Genomic DNA, 17,694 nt, shown 5'->3' on the forward strand with positions numbered 1-17,694 from the left:
CTCTTCTTTCTTTATAAAAGGCGGTAATGACCGGCTTCCCAGGAGTGTGTAGTTATCAGTCGATCCCCTTTCTTAAGAAGGGACTCCAAATTCATTTAGTTCTTAGATGAGCGAAACCGTTGAGTAGCTGCATCCAAGTGCACTCAGATGCACTTGGCTCTTCACAGCGTAGAGTTTTGAAGCTAAAAAGGAACTTCAGTTCAGTGTTCGTATTTGGTAAGAGAAGAAAACTGAAGCCTGAAGTGAGTTATCCCAGGTCAGATATAAAAACAGGAAGGGTGGCTGCTTATCCCTGGTGGAGATGTCTTTCTTGTCCCTCACAGAGAGGTTTTACAGTGTGTGCTGCTGCTTGCCGCTGCATGCAGATAAATGTATTGCATTAAACACAAATAGCTTCATGTAATAGTGATGGCGGTCTTTACCTTTATCACTTTCTCCCCTTTGGGGTAAAAAAAAATTCAGCAGAATTTGCCATGTAATTTACTGGTGCCCTCTCAGTTTTCCTTATGTTGGAGCCAGTGGGGAATAGAACTCCAGGCTCAGTGAGCTGAAAGGTCTGAGTTCCAGTCTTGGTTTCTTCTGTGCCAAAACAGGCCAGAAATTAACCTGTTTGGGGGCCTCTGTTTCTGTGTAAGGAAAATGAGTAAGTTACATTGGACACTGTTTACATTGGGCACTATCTGACATCTTCATGCTCTGATGGCCTGCAGAGCCCCCTCTGTATGGTGTAAGCGGGAACTTCCCACCTTCATATGTAATGTGTATTTTGCTTAATTCTCCCAAACATTTCAGGTGCTATGTATCAGAAATTATTTTCACCATGTCACCTATGGTGCATATTGCAAGGGTACATGTCAAATCTATTAAGTGTACAGTATAAATGTCTTAACACAGCAGTTAAGTGAGGTGAAGGCTATATAACCACTTTGATGTAAGCATTCCAAATTGTATGTAAAATCAGCACATTGTACCCCCAAATGCATTAATGTATACGTGATCTATGTATTTATGACTTAATAAAAAAAGAAAAATTATTTTCAGAAATAAGAGCCTTTGAGAAAGGCAGAAAAACAAGACAATATTTCATTGTCATTAACATTGAAATCAAGAATAATCATAAACCCTAAGAAAAGTCAAAGCATCCCTGTCTACAACTATATAAACTTAAACGATAATAATAACCTGGTAAATTTTTTTTTGGGAGATTTTTGCAATCATTTCAAAAAGCAAACAAACAAATCCACCTTTGGTTTCGAAGATAGTTTCCTTATTTTGAAACCTCAGCATGGGAAAACCTTGTTCACCCTTTTGGTTGGTCCAGAAGCCACTGGGTATTAGTAAAAGATCTGAATTCCAGGCTCTTTTATAGTAGACACAGTATCTGAGACCAGGCAAACATTGCCTAATGGAGGTCCCAAGATACCTCACATAATAAATATCTACTATTGATTTTTAATTGCCTTGCCAGTGATACATGAGTGATTTTTGCCTTGTAAAATATTTATAATATGATAAGGAAGTTACAAGTTCAAGAAATCATTTTATGTACTGAGTCATCGTAAGTATGAGAGAAAAAAGTGCTGGCAAGAATGGACTGGGACTTCGGTGATCCGTGTGGAATACTTCTTTACCTTAAGGGGGAAAATACCGCACTAATTATTACCCAACAAGCAGTCCCTCCCTAAGGCATCCTGACACCACCGAACCATGAGCGTATTAGTTAACCTAATTACTTTCTTGCAGAAATGTGTTTAAAAATGCATGAGCCTGTGGGTCACTGGCTAATTAATGAATGCCCGTTTCCTTTCTCTTGCTCTCTCCTCTGTGGCCATAGGATGCTCTAGCGAGTTGCGACGTGAATGGGAATGACTTGGACCCCATGCCTCGTTATGATGCAAGCAATGAGAACAAGTAAGGCCCAAGTGAGGGTGGCTGGCGCGTGGCTGGCAAGGAGCTTTGTTTTCTGCTGTACTGAGGGAAGTATTCTCTTCAAAATCCTTGGTAACAAATTATCCCTAATTTGTTCCAAGATAAACATCTTTCTGTGGAAGCTTTTGAGTAAGAAGAAGGGATGGTCCACATAGTGTAAAGGGTTGCACAACCGCCCTAGGGAAAAGCTTCCAATTTTCAGGCTTTGAGGATAGAAGTAGGGGATATTGCTCATCATGTGATAATTGGTCTGTGGCTGAAAGGAGAGAGGGGAGTTAAAGGGAAAGGCAAAACAAAGCACCTCCTAAAATTGTTTGATTCTATTAAGTTCAACCAATCCGACTGAGTACTATATTTGAGGTTACTGCCAAGGGGTTCTTATTTTACTTATTCTTTGCCCTTGTCTGTTCTGTAATGATTGTGTTTTCCATTAATATACCTGAAATACCTAGAAAAATTATTGTCCTTTACAAAACACGTTACTCTGTTATACACCCCACCCCCACCCACCCCCCCACCCCCGTCAGGAGGCACAGAAACCTGTTTAACCACGATTACACTTTGCAGTTATTATAGTTTTAGTGAACAAAAATGAAAACACACATCCCTCTGATAACATGGAATATGCTAACACTCCTTAGCAACTAAGTGGGAATGGGGGAATAGTTTTTCTTGCTTACAGTGACCCAGATTCCTTAAAAGATGCTTCGCTATTTCTAGTCTCTAGATCACATTAGTTAACTTTTCTCCCTTTTACTGCAAAGCTCCCCAGGAGAACGCTGTGATTCAGTTACTTTCATTTGAAATTTTATTTACGTGTTTTAAGTTGGGATCACAGAAGCCGTGAAGAGAACTGTTTAGCCCATTTATTAAGTGCTATTTCCAGTCTGCTTTTCTCTTTAGGGAAAAATTTCTCAACTACTCTTATTTGATTAAGTCAGTCACTACATTGAAGTGAAACCGTATGACCTAGAAAACTGTTGACTATATGTGTGTGTTTTCCTTTTACCATCTACAAGGAAGGCTTAACAAAGTCGTTGTAGCAATATGCTGTTCATTAGTAGTAACAACCAAGTAAATATTCTAGATCAGATTCACTGATGAAAGCATTAATAAAATAAATCACTATAGGTAGAATCCCCAGAACTTCCAAACAAAAAAGAAAAGGACTTGACTTCAGCTGCATGGTTTTCCTTGAGACCTGGTTGTTATTGTCTAGATTATCATGTCTACATGGAAAGACAATTATTTGAGTATTGACTTTGATCCTTTCTTTAAACTGCCCTTTTAAAACTGAATTCTTTGTGAGGATTCCTTTTAAACTTGGCTGTTTCCAAAGACCTTTGTTCAAGAAGAATCACTGTGGTCATGCTCCCCCTGGGGTATTCTAGTGTGTCCTGTTTTGAGCCTTTTAAGCACTGGCCGTGGCTCATTGAGTACAGTGGGAGTTTGATTGTTGGAGGACACAGACATTGTTCATTTCCAGATGTGTGCTGGGGTTTGCAGTCTTGATGGTGAACTATGGCATTTTCCTGGGTAGAACCCTGGCACTCCCACCTCTGTTTGATGGAAGTCAGAGTGCCCTGGGTTATAGACGTAACTTTAGCCCTGCTCAGTAGTTCTGCCTGATTTTTTTTCTTGGCTGACCAAGAGCATGTATTCAAGCATTTAGAATTAAAATATCCTCTCTGCCTATTAGACTGTAGGGGTAGATATGATACGTGGGTCTGTCTTTAAGAATGAATCCATAGACAGATAATTCTATTTGGATAGAAGTCACATAGCATTAAGAAATGAATAGATTTATAGTTTAGAAGACTTGACTTTCCGTCCTGGGTCTTCTTTGATTAGCTTTATGGTCTTTGTGTCTAACTACTCTGGGCATTAGTCCTTTTTTAATCTCTAAAATGGGCACAATACTACTTTTCTAAGGATTAACAATAAGATGTGTAAAATACCAAGCTGATTATATTTTAGGTGCTAGATAATTATAGTTGTTATTATTGTACTCATAATTATGTGTTCTGTTCATATATCCAATTCTTGATAAATAATCAGTTAAAAAATTATAATTATCTCAAAATATGTATGCATGTGAACATTTCAAATCTAAATTAAGATTTGAAAGTCTGTTTATTTCTCTAGATTTTTTGCTTCTTTGGGGGTTGGGAACTATGACTCATTTAGTCTACCGCATGTCTATTTTTTCTTAATTTTATTTCCTCATCTCCTTGGATGGAGCATGAGTTTTTGAATTTGATATAAGATAATGGAGGAGAAAAATTTCTGATCATTGTCAGAATAAAGACATTGAGGCATATGCCAATGCCTCCTCATTGTACCGTCAGACCAGTAGGCTTCAGAGCATATTTGGAATGATTTCATACTTGGCTGTGTTTGTTCATTCACTTAACAAAGTATTCATTGAGTTTCTGTAATGGGAAGAGTTCTGTACTAAATGCTTGTGGGATACAGTGATGAAATAATACACAGGGTGGACATAAAGTTCACATGTGATTTAAAATAGTTTACTCATGAACTTTATATCCACCTGTGTTATGGATTACTAATGCGTTGAATGGGAAATGACTTAGGAAGAAGCTAACTCTTGGAAGGTTTTTAGTACTCATAGGGAACGTACACTCCAAACTTTATGCAAATCACCTCCCTCAGACTTGCATGATTACATTCCCAGTGCCAAAGTTTTGGAAGGAAGAAAATCACCTCTGAAGTACCCAAGTTATAAAAATCCCTTTCTTGTCACTTTCTCAGTTCCCAAATGGTAGTGTGTCAGACATAAATAACTGATGCAAAAGTAATAGCATTATTAGAGGGGACCATAAAAACCTGTCCTTTGATTCAGCTTTGCCTCCATTCATATTAGCTTCCGAATGAAGCCAACTGCATTATTCTAGGCTTAAAATAGAAAGTGCCTCCCTACGAATGAAACAGTCTGCTGGCATTTAATATCACTACTCCTATTTCTGATAAATGAATTATTGATGTCTGACTTAGTGCATCCCTTCCCTAGGTTGCTTCCCGTGAAATGTTCTCTCTGCTAAAAAGTCATAGCAACGTTTAGTAGATGAGACCATGGCATTATATTCCGAACATGTGGTATATGGGCCCAGAATCTTTCCAAAATAAACAAACCCCTGGGTTAAAGACTCATTTTCTAAAAGGAATGGATTTTTCATTTTGTTTCTTATCTCTCTTTTGAGGAAAATTTAACCAGGGTGGATGGAAGTACATTTCTGCAGATTCTTTAGTCTCCTTTCACACCTTATTTCTGGCTTTAAGAATCTTGCCGTGTGGCAGAAACCAAACTGTGTGTGGCCTTCTCTTTTTCATTCGTCTACATGAGGGCTGTTGGTGGGAGATAATGTTCCAAAGCAAAGCAGTGGATATAGTCAGCATTTTCTGGTTATAAGAGAAACATATTAACTCAGTAGTAGAGAACAAACCACTTTTGTTCTTCACACACACCAAGGATTTAGCCAAATATGTTAACATAAAGTTATCCTATAGCTCAGTAGGTCAGACAAGTTTACCAAAGAAAATTAGGATCTTTATGAGAGGTTGATTTGTTTTTTAAAATATTTTCTGTATTTTTTCTTTAATACTTTTACAAAATAGCATCTATGATGTACTACTACATAGTTGTTGCTTGATCCATGATTATCAAATGAAATTGTGTCATATGAACTACAAATGTTCATTACCAGAGGCTTAATGTATACAGAAAAAGCAATTGTGAAAAACAGCGGACACTTTCCATATATAGTTACCTTAGTTAGTTCAGGCTGCTGTAACAAAATACCTTAGACTGGATAATTTATAAATAATCAAAATTTACCACTTAACCATTCTGGAGGCTGAGAAGTCCAAGATCAAGGCATTAGCAGATTTGTTATGTGGTGAAGACTCTTTCCTCATCGACGGTATCCTTCTTTCTGTTTCTTCATGTGGTAGAAGAGGCATACGAGCTCCCTCAGGCCTCTTTTATGAGGGCACTAATCCCATTCATGAGGGATCCACCTTCATGACCTTTTCACCACCACCCGAAGTCCTACCCCCTTCATACCAACATCTTAGAAGTTAGATTTCAACACATGAATTTTGGAGGGACACAAACACTCAGATCCTACTATCAGCCATGGATTTTATGTTCATGGAAAAATATGCAACATATTCATTTCTATGCAAATGGGTTCATGGTACAATACACTGAACTAAGTAACATCTTTGTTAGATTATTCTAGGTTCTGGGAAGTGACTTCAGGTGAAAAGTTGCAATGCAGTAGGAATAGGCTTCCTTCACATCAGAAACCAGCCTTCCCTTCCTTTTTGCCTCAGTAACCACTAGTCTTCTAGTCCTGACAGTTCTTGCCATTTAATTCCTCCTCTTTAATAGCTCTCAGAGCCTTACACACATTTCCCCCAGCCACCCACACTAGCCATTATGTTAGTTTATTCCCCATCTCTCAACTACATTTTTGTGAGAATCTTCTAAATGGGTTCCTTGTCTCTGGTCTCACCCCCATCCTGCTGCCTGAGTGTTACTTTTGAATCATAATAAGAACATTAAAGTCCTTTAATGTCCTGACATATGTGAAAAATACAAAATTCTTCCTAACCCAGTCCCTCCCTCATTATGAAGTCAGTTCTGCTTTGTGCATCCACTCCTCCTCCACCTACTTCACTCATCAGCCCTACAGGACTTATGGAATTTTCTGAAAGTGTCCCAACTGTTCACCTTTTCACCATCTGCACTTGGAGAGTCCCTCCTCCATCTCTAACACATGTTGTCACTGTCTAGGCAATGCCTAATCTCACCCTCCCTGAACTGAGCTGGATACCCTTCCCGTCAGTTTTCCCAGTTCCTATGAACTTATCATTTCTTTCATCCATATTATTTCTTTCTTTTCCTATCGTAGTTGGGGTCAGATTTACCAAGGTAGGAACAGAGAGGCAAGAATGGATACTTGCAAAGTTGATTTTCAGCTTAGTGTTGGGTATCAAATGTTCATTTTGTCTTAATCAGAAGAATTACAAGAGTGCTGACATGGACTGGTTGAGATGAATGAGCAAAATGTAATCCAGTTGAAGTAGATGACCTATTAAATGGTGATACCTACCGTGGGCCTTAGTGTGGATTTCTTTAAACCTTCTGCCTTGCTCTATGGGAGATCTCAGAGAGCCCTAGAGAACTGATCTTTAGCAACTACATAAATGGTCCACCGGCTTCCCAATTGGTTTGGCCAGGGAAGCCTCAGGTAGAAGGTCAGCAGGATTCAAGAGAGTGACAGGGTATTTATTTATTCTCTGCTCCCTCCTTGCTGTGATCTTCAGATGTTAGTCGCACGTCTAAAGATCATAACTCCTTTCAGGTGGCCATAAGGGTGACCTCTGAACAGGTGGCCTTTCTAGATAATCAGGAACCACATCCTCCCCGAGTCTCCAAGAGTTTCTGAGTATTTCTAGGCCAGAATACTACACTATTCTCTGTTGTTTTTCCCCAATTCTGCCTTCTGCGTGTCCTTGAATAATTTTGTCGCATGTTACCTGTATAAAAGAGTTCGGTATTTCCTGATGGGCTCCTTGGCTGACACAGGTATGTTTGTCATACCTTAGGTAGAGTAAAAGGGAAAATGTCCAGATGCCTCTGAGAATAAAAATAACTGACTTCATGGGAATTGTCCAAATGGCTGTTTATTCTTTAAGGAAAGCTGAATGAATGTAGAAAATGCTAAACATTCATCTTTATTATACAATGCACTAATTATTCCGTGACCCATAATCAGGAAAATGCAACTTCTAGACATTTTTGGTTTTCCCTTTGCCAATTTTAGTGTGTTTTTCTTCAGGATTTGAGGACTTTGTCTCTTGGCTCTCAGTAACAGTTTTGATCGAGGGTCTGATTGATGTTATAGGTTAAAATGAGATTTGGGTATAATTTATGCTAACCCAGTGTATTATTGACATGAATAATTGATAATTTTTTTGAATTTAAATTTCTTATTTAAAAAACAAACTCACAAATTCCTGGGGCCTCTAACGCAGATGGAAATTGCAGTAAGGGAAAAAGATAAGTATCCTTTTTAAATAATGGATTAAGCATTTGAGTAGGTTTTCCAGACAGGTTTATTTATTTATCTTTCTCTTTTAATCTTCTCCTCTAGCCTCCTGTTAGGTCTTTATATTTTTTTTCTTATTCTCTTCTGTCTAGAAATATGTGAAATTTAGAGGCTGAATACCTTGAGAGGTCAATGGTGGCGGTGTTATTTTTTGTGTTATTATCAAGTGCTTAAAAAGGCATCCAAGAACTTTCAAATCTGATCAGCCAGTGGACACTCACATTTGATACTGTACAAGGAGAAAAAGAGTCCTGTTTTATTTATTTCACTCTCTATATGGCTATCAGAGAAAGAGCATGATAAACAAATAAATAAACCTCAGATTTACAGGTATTATATAGATATTGATTACCTTCCTAGTTATATCAAATGCCTTCCAAGTTAAAATTTTGTTTTTATGAGTTAAAAGAGAGGTTACCATTTTTATGTTGTAGTAACTCAGTTAATTGCAGTAGAAGCTTCTCGTTTCAGTATACCTAGGATAAGCACTCATGTGTGTGCATGTGTTTACTATTAGTGGTAGTTATGCATTTTAACTATAATCTTTAATAAAATGTGGATAATACTGGATCTGTTGGGTGTTAAAAGAAAGGTGTAAAGTCAGCAAATATGTCATTTCAATTAGGATATAATAAATATTTAATTCGTTATCATAAAATAGGTCTCCAAGAAGGCAAGATTATGTGGTAAAAATCTGTTCTGCTTTTAGGGGAAACCTGGGTACCAGCCCCAGCCTTTTTATTTACTGCATCTGTGACCTCCAAGAAGCATCCTTCCGGAACCTTCCTTAACCACACAGTATCACCATGTTCCTGTTGAAAATAAACAACCAACCGCCCCCCTGGAAAAAAAATCCATATATCTGTGTGGTTGCTTTTTGATTATATGTGAATGCAATGTAAGCCACTGCTCATCAAATTAGCACATCTGCATGTTGCCTTATTTACTGTTCACAAAAACCCATGCAGAGAAAGAAAGTCTAGAGAAGTTAAACCATGTGCCTAATGTCACTGAATGGCAGAGTCAGAATCGGAGTTCTTTTGTTCCCACACCCTCCAATTACCTGTGTGGCTAAATTAATCTGTGGCCAAAGAGATGAGAAATTAACTCCTGCATGGAGCACAGGCTCTGTAATCTCCAGAGCACTACAGCGTTGTGTTCCGTTAACACTTGGTAGTCTGCCTTTATCAAACTGCACTCCAGGCTCTGTCCATGGAGAGGGGCTTGCTTTGCAGAGATTACTAATGCTGTATGTCCATGTGACTCTAAACAAGTAACAAAAATTATTTATTACAAGAAATGATTATATAAATCTGACTCCACAATGGTATTTGTTCTGTGGAAGGAAATGAAAGGCACCCCAAAAGACCAGAAACTATTTATTTAGAGCAAGGAATCCACTACTAACACTTGCCGAGACTCAATAAGAGACCAGACATAAGTAGGACTAGGAAAGCTTCATAGTGAGCCAAAAACCAAAAAGACATACGACGGAAAGGCTCCAGCTTTGGGAGCCTTGGAGATTGTCATGGGGAAGCTGGAGCTTAAATCTCTCCATTTTCAAGTTTTTCTACTAGAGTCTTCTTATTAAATTAAACATGAATGAGTACCAGCTAGTCATAATGTAACAGAAGAGTCTTGGAAACTAAAGGGCCACAGATAAAGATGTTAATATTATTATTAGAGGTGAGAAGTAAAAGATAAAGTTTTAGTTGGATTCTCAGGGGGAAGGTGGTTAGTTTTCCCATTTCTCTACTTGGAGATGCGCACTCTGCGAGGTTGGAATCACACACAAAGCAAGAGACACTTTCTCTGTGTTTTTGCATTGAAGTGACAAACTTTGTGAGTGCTCTGGAAATGTGGCTGTGAAAGAAAGATTCTTTGTAGGAGCCCAAAAGAACCTATGGGAATCAAAAACCTCCTGTTACCCTAAGAGGGTGATAGAATCTTGAGGCTGAATCCTACTTTGGGAAATCATGGCCAGTCCTCTTGTGTATAAAACACCTAACATAGCTCCAAGGAAGCTATGTAGCACAGTAGACTACTTGTGATTTTCCTGTAGATTCTCCTGAATTCCCTCTTTCTCCGTTGTCATTGCGAACTGCCATCTCATGAATTTTAGCAAAAACTGACCTTTATTAGAAGAGTTTACGTCTTCTTCCTATTTTTAGCTATCCACACACCATCTGCATATAATTTACATATGCTAGTAAGTGCATTTGAATTTGCAGGAATCGCAGATACAATACCTTGTGGCGACATCCTGGGCGGAGATTAGCTGACTGCTAAATATGTTGTATGACCTTTTTGCTCTTAGTTGGGATTCTTGCCTTTTGAGTTTCATTCTCATAGGATTACCTCCCCATTCCATGCTTGTTCCGATTACCAAATATAGACTCTTCTTTTCTCTCCATCCCTCTAGCCCTCCGCGTATCAGGTTGTCTGATAGCCCTTTCCTTTTCCACCTTCCTGATACCCTGATCTTCGCACGTGCTTTAGTATTATGTTGTCGTCCCACAGAGAAAGAAGCACACGTTTGTCTCTGGCTGGTCGCTGCAGTCTGGCCCCAGTCTGTTATAGTTTATACTAGCTGATCTGATTTGAATTCCTGTTGATCAGCAGTTTTGTGACCTGTGTTGTTGATTTTATTGGGTGTCAGGCTATTTCATAAAACTTATTGTATTATTTTTTTCTTTCTAAAGGACTGGCAAGTCCCTTTCATGCTTCCCAAAGGAGCGGGAAGTAGTTGATTGCTATATTGGAAACAAAACTACCTTTGTATTATTTTCTACCTCTTACCTGCCCACTTGTCACTTAAGGAGTAATGAGGCAGTTCGGGCAGTGGAGAATCTCAGGGGAACTGGAGTGTGAACTGAAGAGATCGAAAGAATCAGGGGACTTGACTTCATTGTAGTTTAAGTCAAAAAAAGACAAAAGTGATGCCCAAGGTGAGGAACGAACTCAGATGCTGCTCCACTAACCACCATGCCATTGGTTTATCACCCATGCTTTGAACCACACCACTCATGGCACAGTAGAGGGCCCTTCATGGTAATTGAAGTTTTCCCCATAACAGACATGCCCCAGCAGCTGTGGTTTAACTCTTCCATAGGGTTATTTTATTATTTTTTTTATTTTTTGCAACAGGGTCCCTCTTCTTTATCACCCAGGCTGGAGTGCAGTGGCACAATCAGACTCAAACGCCTGGGCTCAAGGGATCCTCCTTCCTCAGGCTCCCAAGAAGGGGGACTATAGGGTCACACTGCTGTGCCTGGCTGTTTTTCTTATTTTTTTGTAAAGACAAAGCTTGTTGTGCTTCCCAGGCTGGTTTTGAACTCCTGATCTCTGGGGAACCTCTCTGCTTGGCCTCCCAAAGTGCTGGGCATACAGGCGGGAGCACCCAGCCCCATAAGTTGATTTTATACTTACTCAGCCCTCTGCAGGGAGAGGTAGTGGTGGCATTGTTATGGTGGAACCACCCCCCACAACATGGAGGAAAAGAAACAACACCAATTTCACTGGAGTATCTGTAGGTGTGTTCATATTTGTTGAAATCTCTGTCGCCCAAATGCAATTATGGAGAAAGTGTTCAGGTAAGCCATTGCAAGTCATATGTATGTTCCTTCTTTCATATTTTATATTCATAGGTACTGTTTTTATATCAGTTGATTCCATTTATTTTCATCCAATTTCCTCATTGTGTTTATGAGCTTCTGTTAGTATCCCCACTATAAAACTTGTTTCAATTATAAGGGATTCTAACTCATGTTTAATACATCCTTGTTGAAAGAAAATACTTGTCACTTCTTCCTATTTGTTTTTTTTTCCTTGTCTTCAGTTAGGGAGATGTTACATTAAGAAAGTCCTTTTTTAAAGGATGGTACCCGTATCTTAAATTTACACAATGTTTTCCTTAAAAGATTTGTAAGTTCCTGAAATCTATATGCGTAGTATAGACTCATTGATTTCTAAGACATGTTTTTGGAGGACACCAGGAAAATACACATGGGGGACAAAGGGGGCCCAAGTAAGTATTAGATACATTGTTTAATAAAATTGAATAATTCTTTTATAAACCAGGGACTGTGTTGAGCAATCCCCTATAAAAGCATGCCTACACTGATGCTTGGGCAAATGCTACATGTTTATACTTGAAAAGTTATTATGTCGTTATAATAATTTTTAAAAACTCAGTATGCATGAGTTACTTACTTGGTTTGCCTGTGAGCTGTCCTATAGCTTTGAGAAGCTTGGTATATGATGTGAATGAGAAAGCAAAGAATAACCGTCCCCCAGAAGAAATTTCAGCTGTTTTTGCCTTTGGCTATAAACTCAGCAAAGTCTAAATAGAGTTCAGCAGGGTCAGTATGTGGTTTTCATGACAGAATGAGAAAAAAGAGCAGGTTTCAGGTTCTGTCGAGTAGCATTCGTCCTTCCGAACCATCCTGGATCCCACCTTCTCAAACAAGGAAATGCCACCTTTAAGGAATAATAATTTATCTAGAACTCAACAGTTCACAAAGTATTTTACATGTATTCTCATATGATTTGTAAAACTTCCTGTCAGATAGGTAGAATAGATTGTTGTTTCGGTTTCTTAGTATTTGAGTTCTTATTTATCTATGAGGAATGAATTTTCTTTCTTCTTTTTTTGAGGCAGTCTCACTCTGTCACCCTGGGTAGAGGGCCATGGCATCATCATAGCTCACAGCAACTACAAACTCTTGGGTCTTGCCTCAGCCTCCCGAGTAAACAGGATTACAGGTGCTCACCACCACACCCAGTTAGTTTTTCTAGCTAAGTCTTGCTCTTGCTCAGGGTGGTCTCAAACTCTTGGGCTCAAGCTATCCACCTGCCTCCAACCTCTCAGAGTGCCAGAGTGCTAGGATTTCAGGTGTGAGTCACCATGCTCAGACTGTATGAGGAATTTTCTGTCTTATGAGTATTTGGTGGAGGGTAAATGCTGCTCTCTAGTATGGTAGCTGAAAATGCCAGACATTGATCAGCCTCCCTTGCTCTAGTGTCGAACATGGGCCATGTGATCAAGAATGTAAAAAATCAATAGTACCTGCCCTTATAGTATAGGAGGCTGGGCAAGCTCTCACTCATGCCAGTGTTCCCTCCCTCTCTCTCTCAACAGGTCTTTCCTTGTGCATCAGCCATATATTTTTTGATCCTTAGCCTATACCTTGGTTAATCAGGGCTCCTAGCAATTCTGAGCTGCCTACTGTTCTTCTAATAAACTACTTTTCTGCTTAACTGAGTTACAGCAAAGAACCTGGAAATTAAATGTCATTGTCAGTGTCCTCTCTTTTTGGAGGAATAAAGTAAAACTGGAGGCAGAGTCACGTAGTGTATGAAAGCGAAACTGGCCTCCGAACTCACTCTTTGTATTACTGAATACGCTGTAATTTGTAGCTGGATAGTAGATGCTTTTTTAAAATGTACTGTTTGTAAGTATTGACAAAGTTTAATTCATGGAAAAACTGTAATTTAGGGGAATGGAGAGCTTATTGAATGGCATATTATTTCATTCAGGGAAGACTTTTTGAATACCTCGTAGGAGCATAGTACTATGTTTTGGTTATGCTTTCAGAAAATCAACTAGTCATATAACATAGAAACTTCATGGTTGACCACCTCCCTATATTGACCACCTCCTTAAGTTGACCTAATTTTCATAGACCAGTACAGTAGGCCTAGTACATTGACCAATTTGTTATAGTCCCTTGGGCAGTCAACTTGCAGAGGTCCTACTGTACTTAAAGTACGTAGAAATTTAACCTTGACCCATTGCTTAACTAACTCAGGGCAGTTAAACCATTAAGCAAGATGTGATTTGGTGACCACTGGTTTTCCAAAAGAATTTCATGGAACCCTAGAGTCTGTTGGTAGATTTCATAGGCTGTCCAACTATAGTTTTAGAGGCTGTGTAAAGTGGGTGTAGCTCCTTCTTCCTCAGCAAAACCACTCTCCTTCTGAGAAGTCTATTTTAAAATGTTTTTACATAATGGAATTCCTCTTAGAATTATATTTAATATGAAAAGTTCTTTTTATACTGAACAAAATAAAACAAGCAATTGCAAACCAATGCTACAAGCTACAGGGAGAGGGTTTAGAGCATTTACTGCTGTAGGTTAATTGAGAGAAGACTTTGCAGGCAGCATTTCACCTCCAGGCTTAGAAAATGACTGCTTGAAGGGAACCTTCATGATTGAGACGGTGTCTTTAATGATTGACAGTGTCTCAATATTAAGGAGCTCCTTCTAAGCTTTGGAATGAAAGGCATCTTCTCGTTTGGTCATTTTGGTTCTTTTCTTTTTTGTAAGGGAGAAAAGCCAGAAATTTCTTATTGTTGCTAGAGTTCCTACTTTTATCTAAAACCCAAATCTGAATTTGTTTTTTCTCTACCTTGAAACCCCTTGTGACCAAGTCGAAATTATTTAGGTATATGCAAAGAATTTTTATTATCGTCACTATCTTTTTAGCCTCACCACCTAATCCTTCCTACACTACACTCTAGTTTTAACTAACTTTCTTTACAGTTGTCAAAAAATAGTATGCTGCGTTCATGCTGGAGACTGGTGAATAGTCAGCACTCGATAAGTGGTTGTTTTGTTATCCTACTATACTTGGAGATTCTAAAATATATGGTATTATCATGGTGGGCACTATGATAATACTGATTTGACCTAGATGGAGGCTACATCTCTCATCTGGGACAGACCATTGCCCCATTTTCAGTTTTTGAGCAAACAAGTGAAAGAAGAAAGATCATAAAATCCAAAATATTAAAGTTGTATGGGTGAAGAATCTGAACCAGTGGCAGAAATAAGTTTGAAATAACTTTAATTTGTTCCTATTCTAGTATTCTGCATTACTGGGTAAAGGCGCCCTACATGACTTTTTTTTTTTTTTTGATTTGTCTTAAATTACTCTAACTAAAAGTTTCAGCAACAGGATAAAACTTTCCCGTGGACTTAGTGTTTATTGCCAATGGTTTCCCTCAGCTGGAGTTAAGAAGCTGTCCTCCTACACTCACCCCACACCAGTATGTGTTCAAACGCTCATGTAAAGTGTTAGCGCAGTTGTGTAGTGTGATCCTTGAGGAGCGCGTGATGAATGTGCATGGTAACAGACTGTCATCGTTACCTGTGAAGTGCGTCCTCTTAGAAGAGACAGTGGTGACAGCTTCAGGTGGGTTGAACCAGAACATCAGTGAGATGAAGAGTGTGAGGTAAACAACCTCATGAGTTTTTCTATTGCAAAGGAATCAGCAACTTGATAAGAATAAAGATGGTTAAAAAAATGCATTGGGGCGGGTGTGGTGGCTCACACCTAGCTGAGTGTGGAGGATCCCTTGAGCCCAGGAGCTGGAGGCTACAGTGAACGATGATCAGGCAATGGCACATCAGCCTGGGCAAAAGAATGTGAGACCCTGTCTCAAAAAAAAAATAGAAAAGAAAAGAAAAGAAAGAAAAGCATTTTCAAGGTATTTCCAAATATTAAAAGACAAGCTTCCATTTAGACTCTGGAAAAAAGACTGCAATTGTTACGGAAAGAAAATGTTGCAGGCTACCTGGGGCTGTGTTCATTAACATTGACTTATTCTTATTCTTAAACATCTGAAAGGAAATTATGAATTAATTAACCTTTGATTTAGTGGGGTTCCCCCCCCCCTTTCAGGTGCTATGTACTGGCCTTACTTGAAAGAGATAAATCACTGGTATAAGCTTTAAAAAATGTTTTCCCTGAGTAATTTTATAATGAAAAGGTGAAATTGAGCCAGTCATGCACATATAATTACTGATTAGTAAAACTTTTTAAATAATTCTTTGACATATTTGAATTATGACCAAAATCTCTCTCTTTCTCTCACCATCTGTCTGTCTATCTCTGTTTCATCACATGCATACCCTTAAATCAATGGTAATATAATGAAGGCAGTTTTATAAAAATGAAAGAGAGTGCTTTGGCTAATTCTTACATCTTTATTTTATTTATTTATTTTTAGACAGAATTTTACTATGTCACCCTTGATAGAGTGCTGTAGCATCACAGCTCACAGCAACCTCAAACTCTTGGACTTAGGCGATTCTCTGGCCTCAGCCTCCCCAGTATCTGGGACTGTAGACACCTGCCACAACACCTGGTTATATTTTTGTTGTAGTTATTGTTTAGCTGACCCAGGCTGGGCTCGAACCCGCCAGCCTTGGTGCATGTGGCTGGTGCTGTAACCACTATGCTATGGGCACTGAGCCTCTTCTATCTTTATTAACTTTCTTCTTCTTATTTTCTTATCAACTAGTAATGTTAATAAATGTAAATGTTGATGTTAAAAATTAAGGTTAAACCTCTTAAATAACTTAAGAGAAAAGAGGAAACAAATTCGATATTATTAGAGCAACTTCAGGAGCAACTTCACATTTAGAATTTAGCTGTTCCTTTAGCAACTTGAGATTTAAAAATTAGAAATAAGAATCATAAATGAGTTGTACAGACTCCTGGTAGATGGGGTTATCTTTCACTAAAATGAGGAGGTTAGGATTAAAGAGATGAGAAATAATGAGTAGTAATAGTTTTTTTTTATTTATTTTTTAGTAATAGTTTTGAATTGGGATTATAAGGTAGAAACGGGGAATTGTATCTGAGTAGGACAATGGTGAAAGTTTGATTATCAGGAAAGAAGCTGAAGGTTCTAGGAATACCTTTGGCATCATGTTGCCACTGGAAGGCTTAGTTATTTCCTTTGTGTAAAATAGTTGAAACCAATAACTACTTGCACTTTGCTATGAACCTTATAGATAATGCATTCTGAATGTTCAAGTCTTAGAGGGTTTTGTTTTGTTTTTTACTTCAGGTTAATACAATATAAAGTCTGAGTTGCAGTTGAGTCCTTCACCCAGAAGGTGTGCCATGTACCCCTTCACCTGTACCTGTTAGGCGGGAGCTTACTGAACTCCTACCCTCTTCTTGAATTTAGCTGTGTTTTTCTCTCATGTGGGCCTATAGTTGTTACTCTACTAGTTTCAACTTAGTACTGAGTATATGGGTTGCTTGCCTTTCCATTCTTGAGTACTTTACTTAGGAGAACATTCTCCAAATCCATCCAGATAAATACAAAAGATGCAAAGTCTCCGCCTTTTTATGGCTGAATAGTATTCCATGATATACATCTACTACAATTTGTCAATCCATTCATGGGTGGAGGGGGCACTTGGGTTTTCATAGTTTGCAAAGTCCAGTAACAGAACTCCAAGTTAAATTAATTATTGACATTTTTCATCCTGTTGCTTCTTTGGAGGAAATTATTTCTACCTAGTTTAGAATATTCGTATTTTAAATATGCAAACGATGGGAGTGATAATTGTTTTGTTTTTAAGTGGGGGCGGAGGGGTATTCAGATTTTTTTAAAGAGCCTGCATAGATCTAAGAGCTATGAAGATCATCTTTGCTTTGTAATAATAGGTCTTTATAAAGTCTGATACTGGAGTTTCAAAAAAATGTAATACTCCCTCCAAATCTCTTCCAAAATCCTGATCACAGTCCACCCCTTCTCTGGAAATTACCACTTTCCTTTTCCATGCATTTGCTAAGAGGATGTAGATGACGAACATGATCATAAATT

The 17,694-nt window shown here is 38.5% G+C and overlaps 1 protein-coding gene across 2 annotated transcripts in view; it reads left to right on the plus strand.

The window, feature by feature from the left end:
* PCSK5 (proprotein convertase subtilisin/kexin type 5) overlaps positions 1-17,694 on the plus strand; it is a 430,298-nt gene that overhangs the window by 129,671 nt on the left and 282,933 nt on the right. For both annotated transcript variants that reach the window (XM_012813041.1, XM_012813044.1), the window contains exon 5: positions 1,835-1,911. In XM_012813041.1, coding sequence (XP_012668495.1) covers positions 1,835-1,911 — 77 coding nt within the window. The remainder of the gene's footprint in view (positions 1-1,834; positions 1,912-17,694) is intronic.

This window comes from Otolemur garnettii, unplaced genomic scaffold (genome assembly GCF_000181295.1).
Source record: "Otolemur garnettii isolate 467f Iridium unplaced genomic scaffold, OtoGar3 scaffold00006, whole genome shotgun sequence".
NCBI lineage: Eukaryota > Metazoa > Chordata > Mammalia > Primates > Galagidae > Otolemur > Otolemur garnettii.